We start from the raw sequence: 18,207 nt of genomic DNA on the forward strand, positions 1-18,207 counted from the left end.
TTTATTTATTGTAAAAGAAGATTTAAAAAACCAATACCATTCATGGTTCCATGTTCCATAACCTTGAACTCCTACCGTAATGACTTGCATAGAAGCGTGATAACGCCAAAATGAGTCAATTTCTGACCTGGATAAATCTTTATTACCCAACACAGAAGCCTGAGCTCTCCTCCGTAAGCATTTATGCCGACCAAAGCACCTACAAAGCACAATCAGTGCTTCCTAAAAGTAGTCGATACCCTCTGACCATCCCACCAATCAACATCCCGCATTACCTCCCCACCTCAGCATCATCGCTCTCTTAACCTCTTGATCTCTTGATCATCGTCAACGAAATACTCAGCCCCCTCCAGCGCAAGCTGCGACGATCCCCAGCCCTCAAAATGGTAAGCTGCCCTCAACATCTACTCGTTGCGACGCCCCACCCGCTAACCATAGCGCACACACAGCCTCCCAAGAGGCGCGGAGCTCCCGCCAGCTCCTCCGCAAATGCAGGCCCCAAACGCGCGCGCCAATCCAAGCTTGCCAAGGAGAACGACATAACAGGGGACCAAGAGAACGAGATCAAAGAAGTTTTCCACCTCTTCGCCAATGCGCACGAAGACTTCCCCGGCGAGAAAGAAGGCGTCATTCCCCGTGAAGACGTGCGCAAAGCCCTGGTGTACGTCCGCCTGCATACACCTATATTCCCATGAAACACCAAACTAACACCATGTCCATTAGAGCGCTCGGCCTCCCGCCCACCGACTCAACCGAACTAGCAAACATTCTCTCAGCCGTCGACCCAACCCTAACCGGCCATGTCCCCTACAGCCCCTTCGTCTCTGTATGCGCGGCGAAACTACGCTGTCGCGACGACGACGCCATGGTCGCGGAGGTAGACGATGCGTACCAGCTCTTCACGCCAGGAGGAAACGGGCCGATCTCGCTGAGTCATTTGCGGCGCATTGCGCGCGAGTTGAAGGAGGATTCCGTGGGTGATGAGTTGCTTAAGGATATGATTCTTGAGGCGAATGGGGGTGCAGGACTTAGTGCGGGTGTCACCTTGGAGCAGTTTCATGATGTAATGACACGGGCGGGTGTTTTCTAGGGGTTGTATATTTTGGGGTGTTCTTCCGCTGGACATATGGATGGCGTTTGGGATTGACGTTAACTTGCATAGCGCTGAGAATACAAGCTGTTTGTTTCTATGTTGAATGCTTCGTGGAAAAAACTCTAAGCGGTTTTACGCGAAAAATTTGGCACATTTAGACCTTGTTGGATTGGTAGATACATCCTTGCATCCCATTGCAAGTAGAAAGAATTAAGACCGGCACCGAAAAAACCGTAAAACCACTCGTGAAAAAGAGCAAAAAAGAAAGAGGGGAGGAAGAACAGAAGACATGGCCCGCGCATCAACTATCAAAATCCTCCAAAGAAAACCTGCATCTGCATGTCACATCGGCAGCAACCGGAGGACGCTAAACAATGACAGTGATAAAGTAATCACTGATAATATGTTAGCAAAGAACTTGGGACTCGACAAGTTGTGGGGAACGTACAGAAATTTCGGCCATTCCGAGGTCCTCGCCACTGTTAGCGGCCTGAGGAACAGCGCTGTTGACAGGGGCAGGGGCCTGGGCTTGGGCCTGGGCTTGGGCGGGGGCGTTCTCGTTGGAGAAGTAGTCGATCATCTCAGCATCGAGCTCCTCAACAGACTTGGGCTTGCCACGGCCGGGGTTGCGGCCCTTACGGGGGCGGCCGTTGGCGTTGCGACCAGCGGCATTCTTGTCGTTGGCGTTGGCGTTGGCGTTAATCTTACCCTTGCCCTTAGCGGCCTTAGCAGCAGTGGCGGGCTTCGGTTGAGACTTCTGAGCAATACGCTCGGTAAGAGGCTTGGGCGTGGGAATGGAAGGGGCGTGGGAGGCATCGTAAACGACCTCGATCTTTGTGGGTTTGTCAGAAAAAGCGCAGACTTGTATGGAAAGGCGACTGACCTTCATGGGACGGCCATCAACCAAGAGCCCATTAAGCTCCTTGGCGGCCTTGGCAGCCGTGTCGGCCTTGGCGAAGATGATTGAGGCGATACCACGGCTCGTGCCGTTCTGGTTGTAGGTGAGCATCACCTTCTTGACGGGGCCTGCAGACTTGACGAAGTATTCCTAAAGCGGAAGACGATCAGTATTCTCGCCTGAAAGTTTGAGTTGAAACAATGGTAGTCGAGTAGCGAAGGAAAACGACGGCGACAGCGCAATGATGGCGAGAGTGGATCCGGCGGCGAAAGAGCATCAGTGAGCACACAGCGGCGATCGGTAGACCGATTGAGCCTATATTCATGAATCCCATATTCCCATGCGAAGAATACTCCACACACTTGCAATCCCCAGAAAATCCCTCGAAACTTTTCCGACAAAGATCAATGCTAATATTCATACAGTCCTTCCATCCACGAATCCATCAACTGAGTGCGACAAGTCCTCGAACAACGGATTCACACTCCCGAGAAGCTTTCGCCAATGCATAGGCGTGCCACTTGCATTGCAGAAAGCCAGGAGGCCCGTCTTGTGTCCTCATGTGCGCTCTCGAGGTGACAAATCTTGTAGCACGATAAAACTTTGTATAGGTTGCCCACTGTATAGTTGCCCTCGAATTCACTGTGACAGGATTCACCCCATGGAGCAGTGAGAAGAGTGGGCGAGATGCTTGAAAACCAACTTCGCCGCAAGTGTATAAAGTAGTGTGTCGTTCCAACAATGTGTGATGGTGCTCTAGTGCGCTCGCTGATGCCCTCTAAAGCTCAATGAAAGAGCTCATTCTCGAAACGATGTCAGGATGGGAATCTTTCATCTCCGATCCTTAGCACAGTACTCAGAATGACAATGCGGGCGGATTGCCTCGGGTGGGCTTCGTCGCGAGCAAAAGCCATCCTTTCTCAGTACTGCGACATAGCTCAATTTCCTGCTTCGCAATATGCCAGCCAGCCAGAGAAATATGCAGAAGCATACGGAAAGAGCGTGCTGTCTGTGCTAGATATCGAGCGATAACCACAAGGAGTGGGGAATGCGGCGCGCGCGTCGCAGTCGTTTACATCTCGAAGGGTTCGAAAACAAAGATGGCGATCAAAGCCAGGAGGCCTCTCGATCAACATACCTTGATATTGGCCTCAGACACATCGGCAGGCTGATGAAGTTAGTGAATGAGTCATTGCAGGCGGAGTGAAGAATATCAAACATACCAGTCCGCTCACGATGATCTTGCTGGAAGCAGTCGCGGCAGCCTTCGGGGCTGGGTGAGCAGCCTTGGGGGCAGCCTTGGTAGGCTTAGACTTCTTCACGCCTCCAACGGAGGGCTTGGCGGGGGCGCGACGGTTGTTGCTGCGGCGGCGAGCCTGACGGCGGCTGCCGACGAGGTCGTCGAGAGACTTGTCCAGGTTGGCAGACATTCTGAAGACTTGTTGATGACGGGTTGGCAAAGCTGGCAGCTTGCGATCAGAGAGAAGTCGCGATACGAACGCGTCGACGGCTGGGCAGTCACTTAATAGCGACGGCGTTCAGGAAGTCTAATTGAAAGGATGAGAAGATTCTCAAAAAGGTTGATGAAGGCTTTTCAGTAAGTAGGATTGAAAGCCGGAGAGAGTGGAAGATGGGATGGGGGGGGGAGGAATGACTGATGGAAGAGGAGGGAAAAGGGAGAGGCGCAGCGGGTCAGCCCTACTAGTCCCGATTCGGTCGGGCGCATGTTTGCTTTGTTTGCACGCTCGATGTGACAGGTACCTAAGTATTGTTCCTTTATTGGCTTTGTATCTGTCTGCCTGCTCTGATGAGCATGGGATAGGGCGTCAATAGGCATCATTATAATTCGACTATGGACAGAAAATTTGCGCATGAACCTAAGGCCAAGTGGGACTTGTGAAAGCCAGGTCATGACAGAAGAGCCGCAGGCGGCAGAGCCTGTTTTTATCTCCCGATCTGCCTCTGTACATGTCACCCAGGTGAAAGAAAAAGCAAAGGTGTGTTAACAGGGTCGAATAGTTGAATCCATTCTATGTAGGTCCAGCCTGTGGACAAAAAAAAATCACTGAAAGACGAGCCGCACAACTCCTTCCAAAATGAGAACAAAAGGGCCGCATGAACAGAAAACTCGGGTAGTGCATAACATGAATCGCTTAAAGATCGTAGAAGAAAAAGGATATTAGCTCTTGAGTGCTTCCAGACGACCCCGCATCTGTTCCAGGGTTGCTTCTTGGTCATCGAATTCGGGCTCGCTTTCGACCGGTGTTGCCTCGACAGCCTCTGGGGCAGGCTTGACGACCGCGGGCTGAGAAAGCTTGCCCGACAAGATCTCCTGCAGAATCTTGTCCACCTCCTCCTCTGCCTCATCGTCCTCTCCTTCATACAGCTCGTCGTTAGGCATAGCATCGTCAACGATCTCCTCAATGATGCCTGCCCTCACCAATTCGGTCGAGAGCTGGTGCATGGTCGATGTCAGCTCAGGTAGTCGTACCAATGTATTCACGTCTTTCATGATTCCAGTAGACTTCTGAAGGCTGCCTTGAATTTTGCGAACCGAGAACGCTTCATTGACTTGCATTCCCACGCTCTGCAATTGGGCTCGGCTAGTCGTAAGCCGGGAGGATTGTTTCCGAATCCGCACCAGCTCTCGTGCAAATGTTTTGGTCTCACTTATCGCTTGCTTGGCCTGGGATGGATTGCGCTGGGCTCGCTTGGACGCAGAAATGATGTGTCCGCGGGTCTTACTGTCGAGGGCTTTAAGGTGGGCGAGGTCGCGATCGAGTTGTCTGGTGTTTGCACGGATGAGGGCATTGCACTTCCTCATCTGGCCGTATAAGTCAGTGGAATGAACATGTCATTAAAGGGTCCCTAGCGATGGCGGTCCACTTACCTGGGCTGCAGGGTCAGGCCCAAAGAAGACGGCCTTGAGGGTCTCCATGACTCAAGAAGTCCTCGGAAACGTACAAAATGTGAGAGATAGGTGATTGCTGCGAGGCAGCAGGGTGGTGCTTCTAAACCGTAAGTCGTACAGTTGCCGTTATGACCTGCGTGGGGTTTGAACAGGAATGCCTAGGGGCATCGTCTGCGCGAATGACGATCAAAAAGTTGTCGATTTCAGACAAACTAGCTCCAGGAGCGAAGCAGGGCCGTTCACAAGAGTCTCGGACACTTCCCTAGCATCTTATCAGTGTTGCGATGCCTGCGGCGATTCGGAGGGGAGCCTGCTGAGTCATCAAATGACGCCCCCAAATGGCCTGCATCAGGCAACCAGGCATAAAAGAGACAAACAAGACAAACCCGTGGTTCCAGTACATTCTAGCAACGCACTTGAATGCGGTACATGCGCTTCATTGTGAGCTTCTCCCTCCTGCCACACACACCATCTTCATCTTTTCTTGAAGACTTCTTCTTCTCTCCCATCTCTCTCTCCATCCTGCATCGACATCTCCCTACTATTTGATAAAAATGTCCCAGACCTACACCCCGGAAGGTAAGTTGTGATAGCTCGACTTCCCCGCTCTGCACCAAAACACTCGGACCTGCACATTTTGCGGATAGCTGCTATCACGTTATCGCATTCTTTGCCTCCGGTGTTGGGAGGCTCTCAATTCATTTCCCTGCAATTAAGAGATGACAAGCTGACCTGGGATTGTTCGGTTTTTTCAGTCACCTGGGCTCAGCGCTCTTCGGCCGATGAGCCCGAGCGCAACTACCTCTATGTGAACATCAAGGTTTCCGACGTCCCCCAGGCCGATTCCGATCTTAAGATTACCCCCACCGAGGTCTCCTTCACTGGAAAGTCTGTCAAGGGTGTCACATACAGTGTCTCGCTGCCCCTCTACGCCGAGATCGACCCGGAGAACAGCAAGGTGAACCACACCGACCGCTACTGCGAACTCGTTCTGCGCAAGAAGGAGCTCAAGGCCGAGTTCTGGCCCCGTCTCCTCAAGGAGGCTAAGAAGCTCCATTTCCTGAAGACCGACTTCGACAAGGTATGATTATCATTGGCGTTAACCAGGTTGGGATTTTACGCTGACTGCATCTAGTGGGTCGATGAGGACGAGCAGGATGAGGCTGGCGAGGATGACTACGCCAACAACTTCGGTGGCTTTGACGGCCAAGAGCAGGGTGGTGCTGGTGGTGGCTTGAGCAACATTGATTTCTCCAAGCTCGGCGGCATGGGTGGTGCCGGCGGTATGCCTGACATGAGCGCTCTTGCCGGTGCTATGGGCGGTGCCGGAGGTATGCCTGACCTGAGTGCCCTTGCTGGTGCTGCTGGCGGTGCTCAGGGTGAGGGTGAAGACGACGTAAGTGATGGTCGGGGATGACATTCGATGCGCAAGCTAATCACCGCATACAGGAGGACCTGCCCGAGCTCGAGGAGACCGACGCTAAGTCCAGCAAGATCCAGGAGGTTTCTTAGATAAAAACTTCTGATCTCCCTATTCTACGGATTCTATGATGACCAGAAACGAAAAATAAGAGTTTTAAGGTTTTACGGTGCTCCGGAGATTTTGGATTGCTTGGAAAATTCCGCAATTTTTTTGTAGAGCAATGCGATAAGACCCAAGATGACCACTGTTGCACTTAGAATTTGCCTTATACCTGGGTGGATGATGATCTCAGAGAAGCATCCCCAATGGAACGCAGTGGTAATGGACCTAAATTGCCTGAAAAATTTGACTCGTACGTCGACATGTATAGTAGAAGCATGTGAACACTTCCCTTTCTGTTTATTGTCCTATGACATCCGTTCATGATGGACGTCTTCATAGGCGTAGATCATGTCATAGCGACAGGGCTTTGTCGAATCCACGCTGTGTGCGGGAGACTTCAGCGATGACGCAAAGGGCCGACTCCCAGCCGAGCACTGCAAATTAGGCACAAGTTGCCTTCTATGGAGCACGCACGTTTCCTGGGATGATACTAGTCTCTCAATTTTATTTCTGGCTATCTATCTTAACTTTTCTCATCGTCCTATTCTCATTCGGGGCGTGTTGAAAAGACCGTGAAATATACTTGAAGGGCACGCCCGATCATTGGCCAGTCAAAGATTGAGCCCGCCACACTTCACCCCTCGAATTTGTGGAGGCTTTCGACCGTCATTCTCAAAAACCTCTTCGACCTTATACACCCTCCCAACCACGGGATCTCTCTCGCTTCTGCATCAGCGTTTCTTTCTGCTTCACCAGCGTCTCGGCGAACGGGCGCATCTTTCTCTTCTTTCCCACTCAGCTCGGCGTGTGCCCAAACCGTCACCATGGCTCCCAAGAAGGCTGACCAGCCGAAGAAGAAGGCCAAGACGGTCGATGACAGGGTGCGCATTCCAGATACAGAATCTTCCAATTTATCAGACCAGCAACTAATATTCTCTCTTCAACCAGACCTTTGGTATGAAAAACGTACGTCAAAAAATCCGCACGCCCTCGCGCAGCACGCGACCCTCGCACCAAGAACATCGATAACTGACCTCACCCAACAGAAAAAAGGAGGAGCTGCCAAAAAGCAGATCCAGCAGTTGAATGCGATGGCCGCATCCAACAAGCCACTGGACGCCAAGAAGAAGGAGGCCGAGAAGGCACAGCGCGAGGCCGAAAAGGCCGCCGCCGAGAAGGCCAAGCGTGAAAATGCTGATCTGTTCAAGCCTGTCCAGGTGCAGAGGGTGCCTTTCGGGGTGGACCCCAAGACCGTTCTGTGTATCTTCCACAAGAAGGGTGGCTGTGAAAAGGGCAAGAAGTGCAAGTTCAGTCACGACATGAACATCGAGCGCAAGGCGGCCAAGAAGGATCTTTACACCGACTCGCGTGAGGACAAGGAGGAGCAGAAGAAGGAGGATACTATGGATCAATGGGACGAGGAGAAGTTGCGCAGTGTCGTGATGAGCAAGCACGGTAACCCTCGTACGACTACCGACAAGGTCTGCAAGTACTTTATCGAGGCTGTGGAGAACCAGAAGTATGGCTGGTTCTGGACTTGCCCGAATGGAGGTGATAAGTGCATGTATAAGCACAGCTTGCCGCCAGGGTGCGTTGGATCTCTTCTTCTCTTTATTTTTTTTTTACCGACCATTATATATTGACCTCTTTAACAGATTCGTCCTTAAGACCAAGGATCAGAAGGCGGCCGAGAAGGCTCTGATGGACAAGTCGCCACTCCACACACTGACTCTGGAAGACTGGCTGGAGTCGGAGCGACACAAGCTGACTGGCAAATTGACACCCGTGACCCCCGAGACATTCGCCGAATGGAAGAAGGGCCGTCTGGACAAGAAGGCTGCCGAATTGGAGGCACAGACTGCCAAGGAAGCGACTGGTCGGTCCATGTTCGAGAGCGGCGACTGGAAGGACAACGAGAGCAGCGACGAGGAGTCGGATGAAGAAGACGAAGATGCCTGGAACCTGGAGACATTGCGGAAAGAGACCGAGCGAATCCGCGACGAGAAAGAGAAGGATCGATTGGTCAAGCTTCAAGGAAACGGAATCGAGATCCCCCCTTCAGTCGAGATCCCAGTTGAGGTGCCTCCGGCAGATGATGCGGCGATCGCGCAGGAAGCCGCTGGCTGAGCTCTCGTGCTCTCTCACGAGAATAGATTCGTGGGTCTCTAGGATCTTTCCCATTTGGAATCTTGGAACCAGACCTTTCCGGCTCGGTTCTTCGAGTCCATGGGATTGCATTCCGGTAACGAGCGATCTGTACAATCTGCATTTGGCACGCATTGTATGACCTCGTCGCTAGAGGCCCGGGCAACTTGTTGCCTATTCATCCTCTATGCAAGATTACACATACCTGTTGCAAGAGAGGGGGGTGGCAGCAAGCTGGTAACGAGGGACAGAGGGATTAGACTCTTTGTCTCCATGTGACGGAAGAATCAACGACCGATATATTGTTATGGCTTGGGTAGCAAAAAGTCCGTTCATTTCCAGTATTTGCACAGCTATAATAGCAACGATTCCCACTGGTATTTCAAACAGACCCAAATGACCTGGAATGTCTTCGCCCGGGTACATGGGCACGTAGAACACTCGAGGAACCTTGAGTGCCTTTGTACGGGATCGTTGAATTCCACATAGTCCACCGAATTTGAAAAAACAGCCGCTTTTGTATGGGAAAAAGACTGTGCACGTACCACCCCCCTCATGGTAAATTTTGTCCTTGGGAGCAAGCAATTAGGAAAGTGAACGAATGCACGACTTCATTTCATCTAAATGGAGTAGGGGAGCACGTAGAATAGTTGATGTTTTTCCAAGCCACGGAGGTGACCGGGGCAAGATATAAGCACAAGAATTATACATACAAGTTCATAATGTGATGAATATGTACACCCGCTATGAATTCAGTTACAACACGGCTTTCTCCTTTAGCAGTCCATTCTCCAGCATTAACGCAACTGTGTCCTCTGCAACGCCATGCGAGAGCTCAAAGCCCCGCCCACCAGCTCCATAGGCATGAACTATCTGCTTCTCGTTCTCCAGCTTCTCGACTTCAATACGCATGCCGCCTTCGCGGGCGGGTCGTCGGCCCACGATGTCGTGAATGACATCGAATTGACCCCCACTCTCGGAGGCGAAGGGAAACCATTTGGATGCCTTTGCAAGAAGCTGGGCTCTGGTTTCTGGAGACGCGTTAGGGTCCCAGTTGTGTGGTTGCTTAGTGCCGCCAATGATGGTCCCTCCGTCTAGCGGGCGCGGAATGCAAAAGGACCAGGAACCGTCCGTGTTTTGGCGGGTGATTGTCGCTGAGACGGGATTTCGGACGAGGCAAGTTTGGCCTGGACCAGTTAGTTCATTCCGATGTTAGGACTTTATATGATCAATGTGATGGTAGACATACCTCTGATGATGAAGGACTTCGGATCGTCGAAGCCGAGACCCGAGCAGTTGATAACTGTCTTGACGTTTGTATCGAGAGAGAAGGCCTCTTTCAAATGTGCGAGGGTATATCGTTTCGTGGTGCCACCTTTCAAGATGAACTTACGCAGCATGTGCGCACAGTATACAGGCGAGTTCACCACATATGTGCCATACTCCACACCCCATTTTACTCCTGCGGGTACTTCATCATCCGACAAGTATCGGAACTCATCCAGGTGGGAATAGACATTGTGCGCACTCTGGGAGTCCAAGTACTCTGGCGGCGGAGCCTCGAGATGCTCCACGCCCTTGAGGAAGATGATACCAGCAGCTGGCTCATTGACGGCTAATATTTTAAAGAACTCATAAGTACGCTGCGCCTGCTTTGCCTCACGGAGCGCTTGTGGGGAGGAGCCGGGCACGGGACGATAATGAGCCCCGGCCCATGGCGATGCATAGTTGACAGACGTGTCAGACGGAAAATCCCTCGCTACTAGAAGCACCGATTGCGAGGGCTTGAGATATTGTTGGATGCATAGTACGGTTGATAGTCCGACGACACCTGCACTGATATGGGTCAGCTGAGTTTGACGTTGTGGTGGGTATTCCCGCAGGTCTCCAATATTCAAGGCTGCGACTTAACTTACCCTACAACCACAATAGTCTCGAACTCGGCCATATTCGGGGGTGGCCGGCTTAAGAGTGCGATTCTACGATCTATGGTCGGAGGAAAGCGTGGGAGGGTCCAGGGTTGCATGAGTCAAGGCCGAGTCCGGGGAAGATAAGCCCCGCCTACGTGATCAGATGATAGCGGGCAGATGTGGTCATGGTGGGACGAATCTTCCAAACGGTGCGTTAGGTAGCGTGACTGGAGAAGTTCTGGAATACGAGGCTTAGCATATAAGCTATGTTTAAAGATCGCATTTTCTTTGGTCGATTGTGGCGAGCGTCCAAGATATTTTGGGTCACTCCCATGATCTCTCCCCCGACACCGGCATCTTATCGGACTATACATCGTCACTAATGGAATCCCGGCCCCAATTGGACCGATCACAGGTTCGTGCAACGGCGAGAACCCGACCTAAGTCAAGCTCGATTGCAAAGTACTCCGTGGCTCCGATGCTGTATCTTCATCTGCAGTCACAGGGGCCCAAGCTCCCGTAAGAACGCCCGATAGATGTGCCTGGAGTGCATGAAAGCAACAGCCCGGTTTTCGAGCACATCGTCACATCACATACGACGTGCTCATGGGAGGCAGGGGCAGATCGGACTCTAGCATGTATAGTAGACTCAAAAGAAGGCATTCGTGAGATCGACGTCCAGCATCAGAAACGAAGATGAAACTCCCGAGTTACCGGGAGGAACCGATATTTCAGATTATTCTCCGCAGTGACGGGTAGTTCATAGGCTGGTGAAGGTCTCTCAGGAGTGACGCTTGCCTAGCCCTGTTTTTGCAAATAAGGCAAATCCATGCAGGCATTGGTTGAGGGGTGAAGTTGTAGGCGCCGAGGGATCAGCAGCGACGGGATGTGATTGGCGGAGAAGGTGACGAAAGGTGCAGCTTGTCAACTCTCTGCACGGATCCCCATCACATCTGTCTCAGAACACTCTCTGTTTCCCGTTTTCGTCCCTAACTGTTGTCCATCGGATAGTTCACTCGGACACCTTAGGTCAGTCTGGGGTTTGGAGAGGTGTGAGACCTCTCTCATACTGCAAGTATTACTATAGCTTCTTACTGGGAACTATAGAATATCTTGTAGGTCACAACTAGATTTAGACCCACTTGGGCCCAGGGTTGATTGATGCTGTGATTCGGGAGCTACCTGCATCGACTAACTTCGGAACTCGTGCTTTCTTCATCCTCGTTGGTTCACATCTGCAGCACAAGAGCCACGCACCCCAGCCACCAAATGGGCTCGATCTCACCGTCTCCGCTAATGATGTGATGCTCTCCTCGTCTGCGATTCTACCACACGGGGCGGTGGGTGCTCGGCCACTGCACCAGCGGGCCACTGCCACTACTGTACGGCGACTGTATGGTCCGTCGTGAAATGAAGCGCCCTGCCAAACCCCGGCGCCAACCCCGATTGCTTGAATCCTGAGATTTTGATCGACTTACCCCCTCTCCTTTTCGTAGAAGCTCTCTGTCCTACCAAGTCCCTTTTGTAACCGCTCCCAAGGCTCCAGGCTTATACACCGTAGATAATATATACATCCGAGGGCCCCTGCCACCGTACCTTACTTCTCTCCACCCCGCGTCCTGTCACAGATCTCGAGCCCCTCCGACCACGCTAAACGCTCCAAAGTGTGATGAACGTGGCGAGTCATCCTCGCAAAAATTAATCCCTGTGCTCTTGCATCTTGATATTACCTACAGACAACCCCCGGTACGGCACCCTAGCTACGCCGCTCTCGCCTGGTCGCATAACGCCTACATCTCGCTCTGTGCCTTATTAGGGTCTGGATCTTCGCTACCAACCTGCAGCTGCCTCACTTCCTTCGAAACTTCCCTGCCAAGCACTAAGTCGGCATTCCCACTCCCAATCCCAATGCCTGGCGTTACCTGGTCACTCTGCTTTCCTTTGCCTTGAGCGGTATTCTGGGTCGTGACCGATTAGTAGACCCCCCTGGTCAGAGCTAGTCAGGTCAGTGATTTAAATTTTTCTTCTTCTTTGTGACTCCCTCGTGGAGTTCTTTCCCGGAATTCTGCGGTTCTTTTGCTCTGATCTGGTGGCCGTGATCGTTGCCGCGCAAGGCCGTTCCGGCAGATAACTCCAATATTCCCCACACATTGGTCTCGCAAATGTACAAAATGGCCGAGTTGACATGGAATAGAAGCTTGGTACTAGAATCGCGACCCTTGAAGACCGTTAGAGCTATGGCGCCCCCGCCTCCGGAGTCTCGCTTCGAGCCTTGTGCCTCCACGGCCTCGCTGTTTCTATATGCGCAGAGCTCGACTATCCTGTGCCTTCACCATGATACGCTAGCTGTGGAACGTCGTTTCGATAGCCACCAGGAAGATGTCGAATTTATATCGGTAGACAATGTGAGCGAGCGTGGTGCAGGCCGATTGGTCGTCAGTTACGATGTGGGACAAACGGCTATCGTGTGGGATATTTTCACCGGTACAGAGATTGCAAGATTTGCCTCATTCGAGCATTTGCGAGTTGCATCGTGGATGCGAAATGGCAGTGTTGCATTTGGTATGCTATAGCTTGTGCACTTGCCCGATTGTCGGTTACTGATTATGGCCCAGGAAATGGAAAAGGCGAAGTGATTCTATTCGAGCCTCCTACTTCTGAGCACATCTCTGCGCGCACGATATTCGATCCAATCACAGCACTTGCACCAGCTACAGATTGTCGGACTTATGCGATTGGGTATTGAGATACATCGAAAATGCATGACAGTAACTGTAAAGCTAATGTTATGTACCAGGTACCAAAATGGGTCTATCTTGATTGCGAATCTCCTTCCCCAATTTACAATTCTCCACACACTGACAACCTCTCGCGGACCTTCGCCGATTCTCTCGCTTGCCTGGCATGCGTCTTCATCGAAACAGAAATCGGACATGCTGGCAACACAATCTTCGAATGGTGATTTAAGGGTCTGGAGTGTGGCGAAACCACCTGTCAAAGAATCACCGCGGGTCATTCGGGTGCTGAAAAGATCAGACTCGAATTCCGCGGATCCCAAGTGGATGTGTTGGTCAAAAAATGGAAGGATCATTCAATATCTGGAAGGGTAAGTCGGGCTCAATCCTCTGGCTTGTACCATGGGGCCGAATTAACGACTTTCTTCAATATAGTGAAACTTGGTCCTGGGATGTTCGAACAAAGCATGTAACCTACGAGCCGATTCCCACGATTGATGGGGTCCGAGGCATGGCCAATTATGGCCCTACGGCAACACTCTTCACCATTGGCCCCCAGAATACAGTACAACAGTATGATCTCGATAACCCGGCAATGGTCGCCAACGTGCAACACGTCCCAATCCCTTCCCGACCTGTAGCATCCGAGAATGGTCGATCACGTACAATGTCCCCACGTCGCCTTCAAGACCCTCCAAACATCAGAGAAAAAGGACACGGAAGACGAACACCATTCGATGCAAATGGCATGGACAGCGTGAGCCAACAACGAGCAGACCTCATCAGCCCAGCTTCTTCAAGGAGTCGAACTGAATCTGTTAGCTCGAAAGCTTCCTCTGGGAGATACAAGCTTGACCGACCATTCTCACCACCTAGTCGATCTGGCCAGAGTGCCACTACCTTCTCGTTAACTTCGGCTGGTCGAGATACTCCGCAACCCTCGGCATCTTTCCAGTACGCATCTTCGGTGTCGATGTCCTCGGTGAAAAGCTCCCGTGCTGCATCTCGATTGCGCAATGAAGTCCACATGAGTCCTGCCGAGAAGAATATTGTTGATCTTTTCCCTTTTACTCGCGCACGCTTGAACGATGTGCCTTACAAGCAGGCTCCGCCTCTTGATGAGACTCATTTGACACCTGAAGATCTGCGGCAGCAAATGTTGAGTGTGGTTTTCGGATGGGAAGGAGATATTCAAGATTTGATCAGGGATGAGTGTATGTTCTATGTTTCACCCTACGCCCAGACATTAAATTTGCTAACAACATAAATAGTGAGCCGACATGCAGTTGGAAGCCAAAGTGCCATTCTTCTAACCCAATGGCTTGGCGAGACAGACTCAGACCAGATGGCTGCCATGATAAGCTCCGGGCAAGTGACGACCGTGGACTGGATGTTATTAGCATTGAGTCAAATGAGCGGCCACGCTCAAGCGAACAAGGTTGGCCAAGCCTTTGTACAAAAGTTGCTGGAGATGGGGGATGTTCACACATCGGCGTCGATCCTTCTCGGCCTTGGAGACAGCAACGATGCAATTGAGGTCTACGTGTCTCGTAACCACTTCATGGAGGCCATTTTGATGACATGTCTTCTGATGCCATCGGACTGGCAGCGTCAATCATATCTTGTCCGCCGATGGGGAGAGTATGTGGTATCTCATTCTCAGCAGCAACTTGCCATTCGCTGTTTCATGTGCACTGGTGCTGAGCCTACCGAGCCATGGACTTCACCAGCTGCTCAGCAAGCTGCTTCCTTTGCAGAAATCATCCGAGGAAAGTCACCACTTGCGTCTCCCGATCCAATGCAATCCAGCTCAAATCTCATGTTGCCTCCAAATCGACCCAAGTCAGCATCGAATCAACGGCCGGCTGGGAAAACTCCTGCACTGAAGCTTATCACATCGTTTGATCCGCAACCAAACCAGCGTTTCCGATTCCCGGGCCTCAAATCAGATGACCGAACACCAACGAATGCACCGGGTGTTACCCCCATTGCAGAATCTGCTGTTGCTGACTCTGCTTTGTCTCCCGGCGGCTTGGGATCCTGGAAATTGAATAATATCCAGAGCCTCAGCCAAGCTATGACTTCCAGATCCGGTACTCCGGCCTGGAACCGCCGTCGTCTTCCCTCGATAGGAGAGACCCCAGTAGATGTACACCCGCCCTCGTTCTCACGTTCCGGATCCTACCAAAAATCTGGTTATGGATCAACTTCTGAAAATGATGAGACAAGTGGCCAAGAACCAAGTCAAGATGAGCAAGGTGGTGACGGTGGTCTTTTACTGTCTGCTACAAGATACGCTCCAGAGGGAGAGTCTCTCAAGCCAAGTCCCCAGACTGCTGTTCAGGCTGCCGAGAAATTTGCATCTATTAAAGGTCTTCCGTCTCCAGGGCCCGGGCTGATTGAAGCACTCAGAGAGTATTCCGATATCAGAAATGGCTCGCGCGATCGCAAACCAGACGGACTTCAGATTGAGCTCGTGCACGCGGAAGAATTGCTTGCAGACGGCCACGATCAATCAGACTTGCTTCCGGTTCCTAGTGCAAAGAGTACTACTTCGACTTTGAACAGCTACAGCTCGGCAAAAAGTCCCAGTGTCAGTGGACGCAGTATCGATCAGTACATTAGCAGTCTGGAAGAGGCAAACTACCATTCAAAAAAGCATCGAGGTCATCGCAGCCATGGCCGTGAGAGGGGAAATACAGATGAAACAGCTAGCCAAAGCTCACGCACTCACCACCCTCGTGATCCATCACAAGAAAGCCGTGGTCGCAACGAGCGACGATACATCCAACCTGCGAAACGATCACCTTCATCTCCCATACCCATGTCTCCTGAAGAGCTGGCTCGATACCATGTCGGAGAACCAGGCAAGACAGAAGAGCCTAGAAAGACACAGTCGCGCGCTAGAAGCAGCAGCAAAATGAGGAAGGGAGGATCACGCAGTCGCCAGCGTTCTTCCAGTCGAAACAAAACAGCCCAATTTGGTGGAGACAAGAATGATCCTTCTTCGCGTGGCCGCAGTGTCGACCGACAGAGCTCTACTGTCCGATCCCCATCGTCGCCGCTGCCAATGTCTCTTCCAACCCAGGATTCATCCCCGCAAGAGAATGCGGACGACCCATTGAGAATTGTGACTGGAAATCAGAAACGTCTACGCTCACGTCACAGAAGCGCTAGTCGTCGTCGAGGAGCAAGCTCGAAACGAGACCCATCAACAGAGTCCAAGTCCGGACATAAGGTTTCGTATAGTCAACCTGAGATCCGTCAGGTACCTAAACCGCAGATTCCTGCTGATTCGCAAGGCCTGGAGCTTTTGAGTGCCAAAACATTTGGCCAAGTTGATGTTTTCGCCGATGCGATGAACCAACACAAGTCTGATTCCAACGATGAGGCTCAGGATCTGGTATCTCCAACGACGCCTTTTGTCAGCCTGGCAGAGAGGAAGAGACGAGAACTGGCAGCTGCTGAGCTCGAGGCCCGTCGACTGTCTCTTGCTCGCCATCCCTCCGCGCCTAATATTCCATTCCCCGGGGAGTTGCAGTCCGCTCGAACACCAGTGGAAAGCCCACCTCCATTCCATGGCAATTCATACTTCCCTCGAGTCCCATCTCGAAACAAGATTCCTCCAAGCAAGAACTCGCCAGAGTATCAAAGCAGTTCGGATTCCAGCTCGTCTCGCTCAGGCATGCCAGTCGGACTTCCTGCAACTCCTCGAGCAATGCGTCATCCCAAGTACGGCGGCGGATACGAAGAAGCTCGCCCTCCATCCGTTCCAGCTCTCCCAACAGACAACTTCGGAAGTCTCCTCTTAACAGACGCGAGGTACCAAGGCGAAGCCGAACGAATCGGCCGCTCAATGTCCGTCCCAGTACCTCAAGATCAACACCACCGAGGCGGCACCATACCCTCCGACGTCCCAATGCACCCACGCTTCAACCCTAATCTCCCTCGAAGCCGCTCAAACAGTCGCAGCCGCATGGGTCACAGACGCACATCCTCAGGCACATCACCCCATGTTACCGTGAGCATCGAAGAAACAATCGAAAACGCAATGCAGTATAGACCCTCCGCGCCACAAATTGACCTAATCCCACCGCCTCCTCCTCCACCCCCAATCCTCCCCGAACTCCAACACCTGAAGAACACGCCCCCACCACCACCCCCAGCACCCTTCCACGAAGCAGTCTCACCTCGCGAGTCTTCGGCTACAATCGATATCGCCATCGATAATCACGAAATGGGACATCTCCTGCCCCGCGCAATGACAGCCGCTCCAGCTCTGACCAGCACTGAGACTCGTCAAGCTGTTGGACGACGGATGTCTTTCGACCATCGGCGGAATCGAAGCTCGAACGAGAGCTTCACAAATAAATTGCGCAGCTTGACTCGTATGCGAAGTAATAGCCGCAGCGTGGAGCCTTGGACGAGTCATCACGATACCGAGATGCCGTATGAGAGTGTTCATTCGCATGGGCATTTTTCGTCGAGTCAAGGCCCTGCTTATGTGAAGGGTGATTTGACGAGTTTCCTTTGAACTTATACTGGAGTTTCTGTCATGTTAAACTGATCCCATGTTTGCTTTTTGCATGCTTTTGATGAATACTTGCCATGTTTTGATGTTTAGCGCAGAATGTTTTGCTGAATTTTGCTCTTTGAATGCCCCTCCGCTGATCGACTCCATCTATTCCTATACCCTCACTCTCTTTTGTTCTGTACACATTGCATATGTCACTTTTTTTGGAATTTCTCCTGCTCCTACACAAACCCCATCCGTCAGACATTTCTTTCTTTCTTTCTTTCGTTTTCGTATACCATATTGAGTCTCGTTGGAATCACCCCGCTATCAGAATTGCAGATCGACAAGACCTTGTTCGAGCGTTTGCTTTATTTCGTTGTTAGGGCTACTGTATCTAAAGCTACTGCCTGCGAAGGCTAATATCAGTGTCATGAGTTCACTGAGAAGTTCAGTTCATTTGTCAAGGTGTATCAA

The 18,207-nt window shown here is 51.7% G+C and overlaps 7 protein-coding genes across 7 annotated transcripts; 4 read left to right on the forward strand and 3 right to left on the reverse strand.

The window, feature by feature from the left end:
* Positions 1–383: 383 nt before the first annotated feature.
* N7443_006517 (EF-hand superfamily Ca2+-modulated protein) lies at positions 384–1,090 on the forward strand (the record flags this gene model as incomplete). Its single annotated transcript, XM_056886573.1, has 3 exons — positions 384–386; positions 450–661; positions 724–1,090. 3 exons carry the CDS (start codon positions 384–386, stop codon positions 1,088–1,090), a joined length of 582 nt encoding a protein of 193 aa, XP_056740222.1.
* A 395-nt stretch (positions 1,091–1,485) lies between these two features.
* On the reverse strand, positions 1,486–3,421 carry N7443_006518 (putative RNA annealing protein Yra1; the record flags this gene model as incomplete). The annotated part of the gene is made up of 5 exons (XM_056886574.1): positions 1,486–1,488; positions 1,542–1,925; positions 1,977–2,141; positions 3,130–3,159; positions 3,215–3,421. The coding sequence occupies 5 exons, from the start codon at positions 3,419–3,421 to the stop codon at positions 1,486–1,488; spliced, it is 789 nt and encodes a 262-aa protein (XP_056740223.1).
* Positions 3,422–4,170: 749 nt separating this feature from the next.
* N7443_006519 (ESCRT-III subunit protein VPS24) lies at positions 4,171–4,929 on the reverse strand (the record flags this gene model as incomplete). The annotated part of the gene is made up of 2 exons (XM_056886575.1): positions 4,171–4,815; positions 4,882–4,929. The coding sequence occupies 2 exons, from the start codon at positions 4,927–4,929 to the stop codon at positions 4,171–4,173; spliced, it is 693 nt and encodes a 230-aa protein (XP_056740224.1).
* Positions 4,930–5,456: 527 nt separating this feature from the next.
* wos2 (Hsp90 cochaperone SBA1) lies at positions 5,457–6,414 on the forward strand (the record flags this gene model as incomplete). The annotated part of the gene is made up of 4 exons (XM_056886576.1): positions 5,457–5,481; positions 5,658–5,983; positions 6,038–6,298; positions 6,352–6,414. 4 exons carry the CDS (start codon positions 5,457–5,459, stop codon positions 6,412–6,414), a joined length of 675 nt encoding a protein of 224 aa, XP_056740225.1.
* Positions 6,415–7,251: 837 nt separating this feature from the next.
* On the forward strand, positions 7,252–8,554 carry N7443_006521 (translation machinery-associated protein TMA46; the record flags this gene model as incomplete). The annotated part of the gene is made up of 4 exons (XM_056886577.1): positions 7,252–7,308; positions 7,376–7,393; positions 7,474–8,015; positions 8,083–8,554. 4 exons carry the CDS (start codon positions 7,252–7,254, stop codon positions 8,552–8,554), a joined length of 1,089 nt encoding a protein of 362 aa, XP_056740226.1.
* Positions 8,555–9,328: 774 nt separating this feature from the next.
* Positions 9,329–10,520, reverse strand: N7443_006522 (FAD-dependent oxidoreductase; the record flags this gene model as incomplete). The annotated part of the gene is made up of 3 exons (XM_056886578.1): positions 9,329–9,759; positions 9,822–10,408; positions 10,489–10,520. 3 exons carry the CDS (start codon positions 10,518–10,520, stop codon positions 9,329–9,331), a joined length of 1,050 nt encoding a protein of 349 aa, XP_056740227.1.
* A 2,124-nt stretch (positions 10,521–12,644) lies between these two features.
* N7443_006523 (WD40 repeat domain-containing protein) lies at positions 12,645–17,751 on the forward strand (the record flags this gene model as incomplete). Its single annotated transcript, XM_056886579.1, has 5 exons — positions 12,645–13,044; positions 13,098–13,221; positions 13,280–13,588; positions 13,653–14,431; positions 14,489–17,751. 5 exons carry the CDS (start codon positions 12,645–12,647, stop codon positions 17,749–17,751), a joined length of 4,875 nt encoding a protein of 1,624 aa, XP_056740228.1.
* Positions 17,752–18,207: the final 456 nt, after the last annotated feature.

Source organism: Penicillium atrosanguineum (genome assembly GCF_028827265.1).
Source record: "Penicillium atrosanguineum strain IBT 20685 chromosome Unknown utg000005l_segment0_segment0, whole genome shotgun sequence".
Classification (NCBI taxonomy): domain Eukaryota; kingdom Fungi; phylum Ascomycota; class Eurotiomycetes; order Eurotiales; family Aspergillaceae; genus Penicillium; species Penicillium atrosanguineum.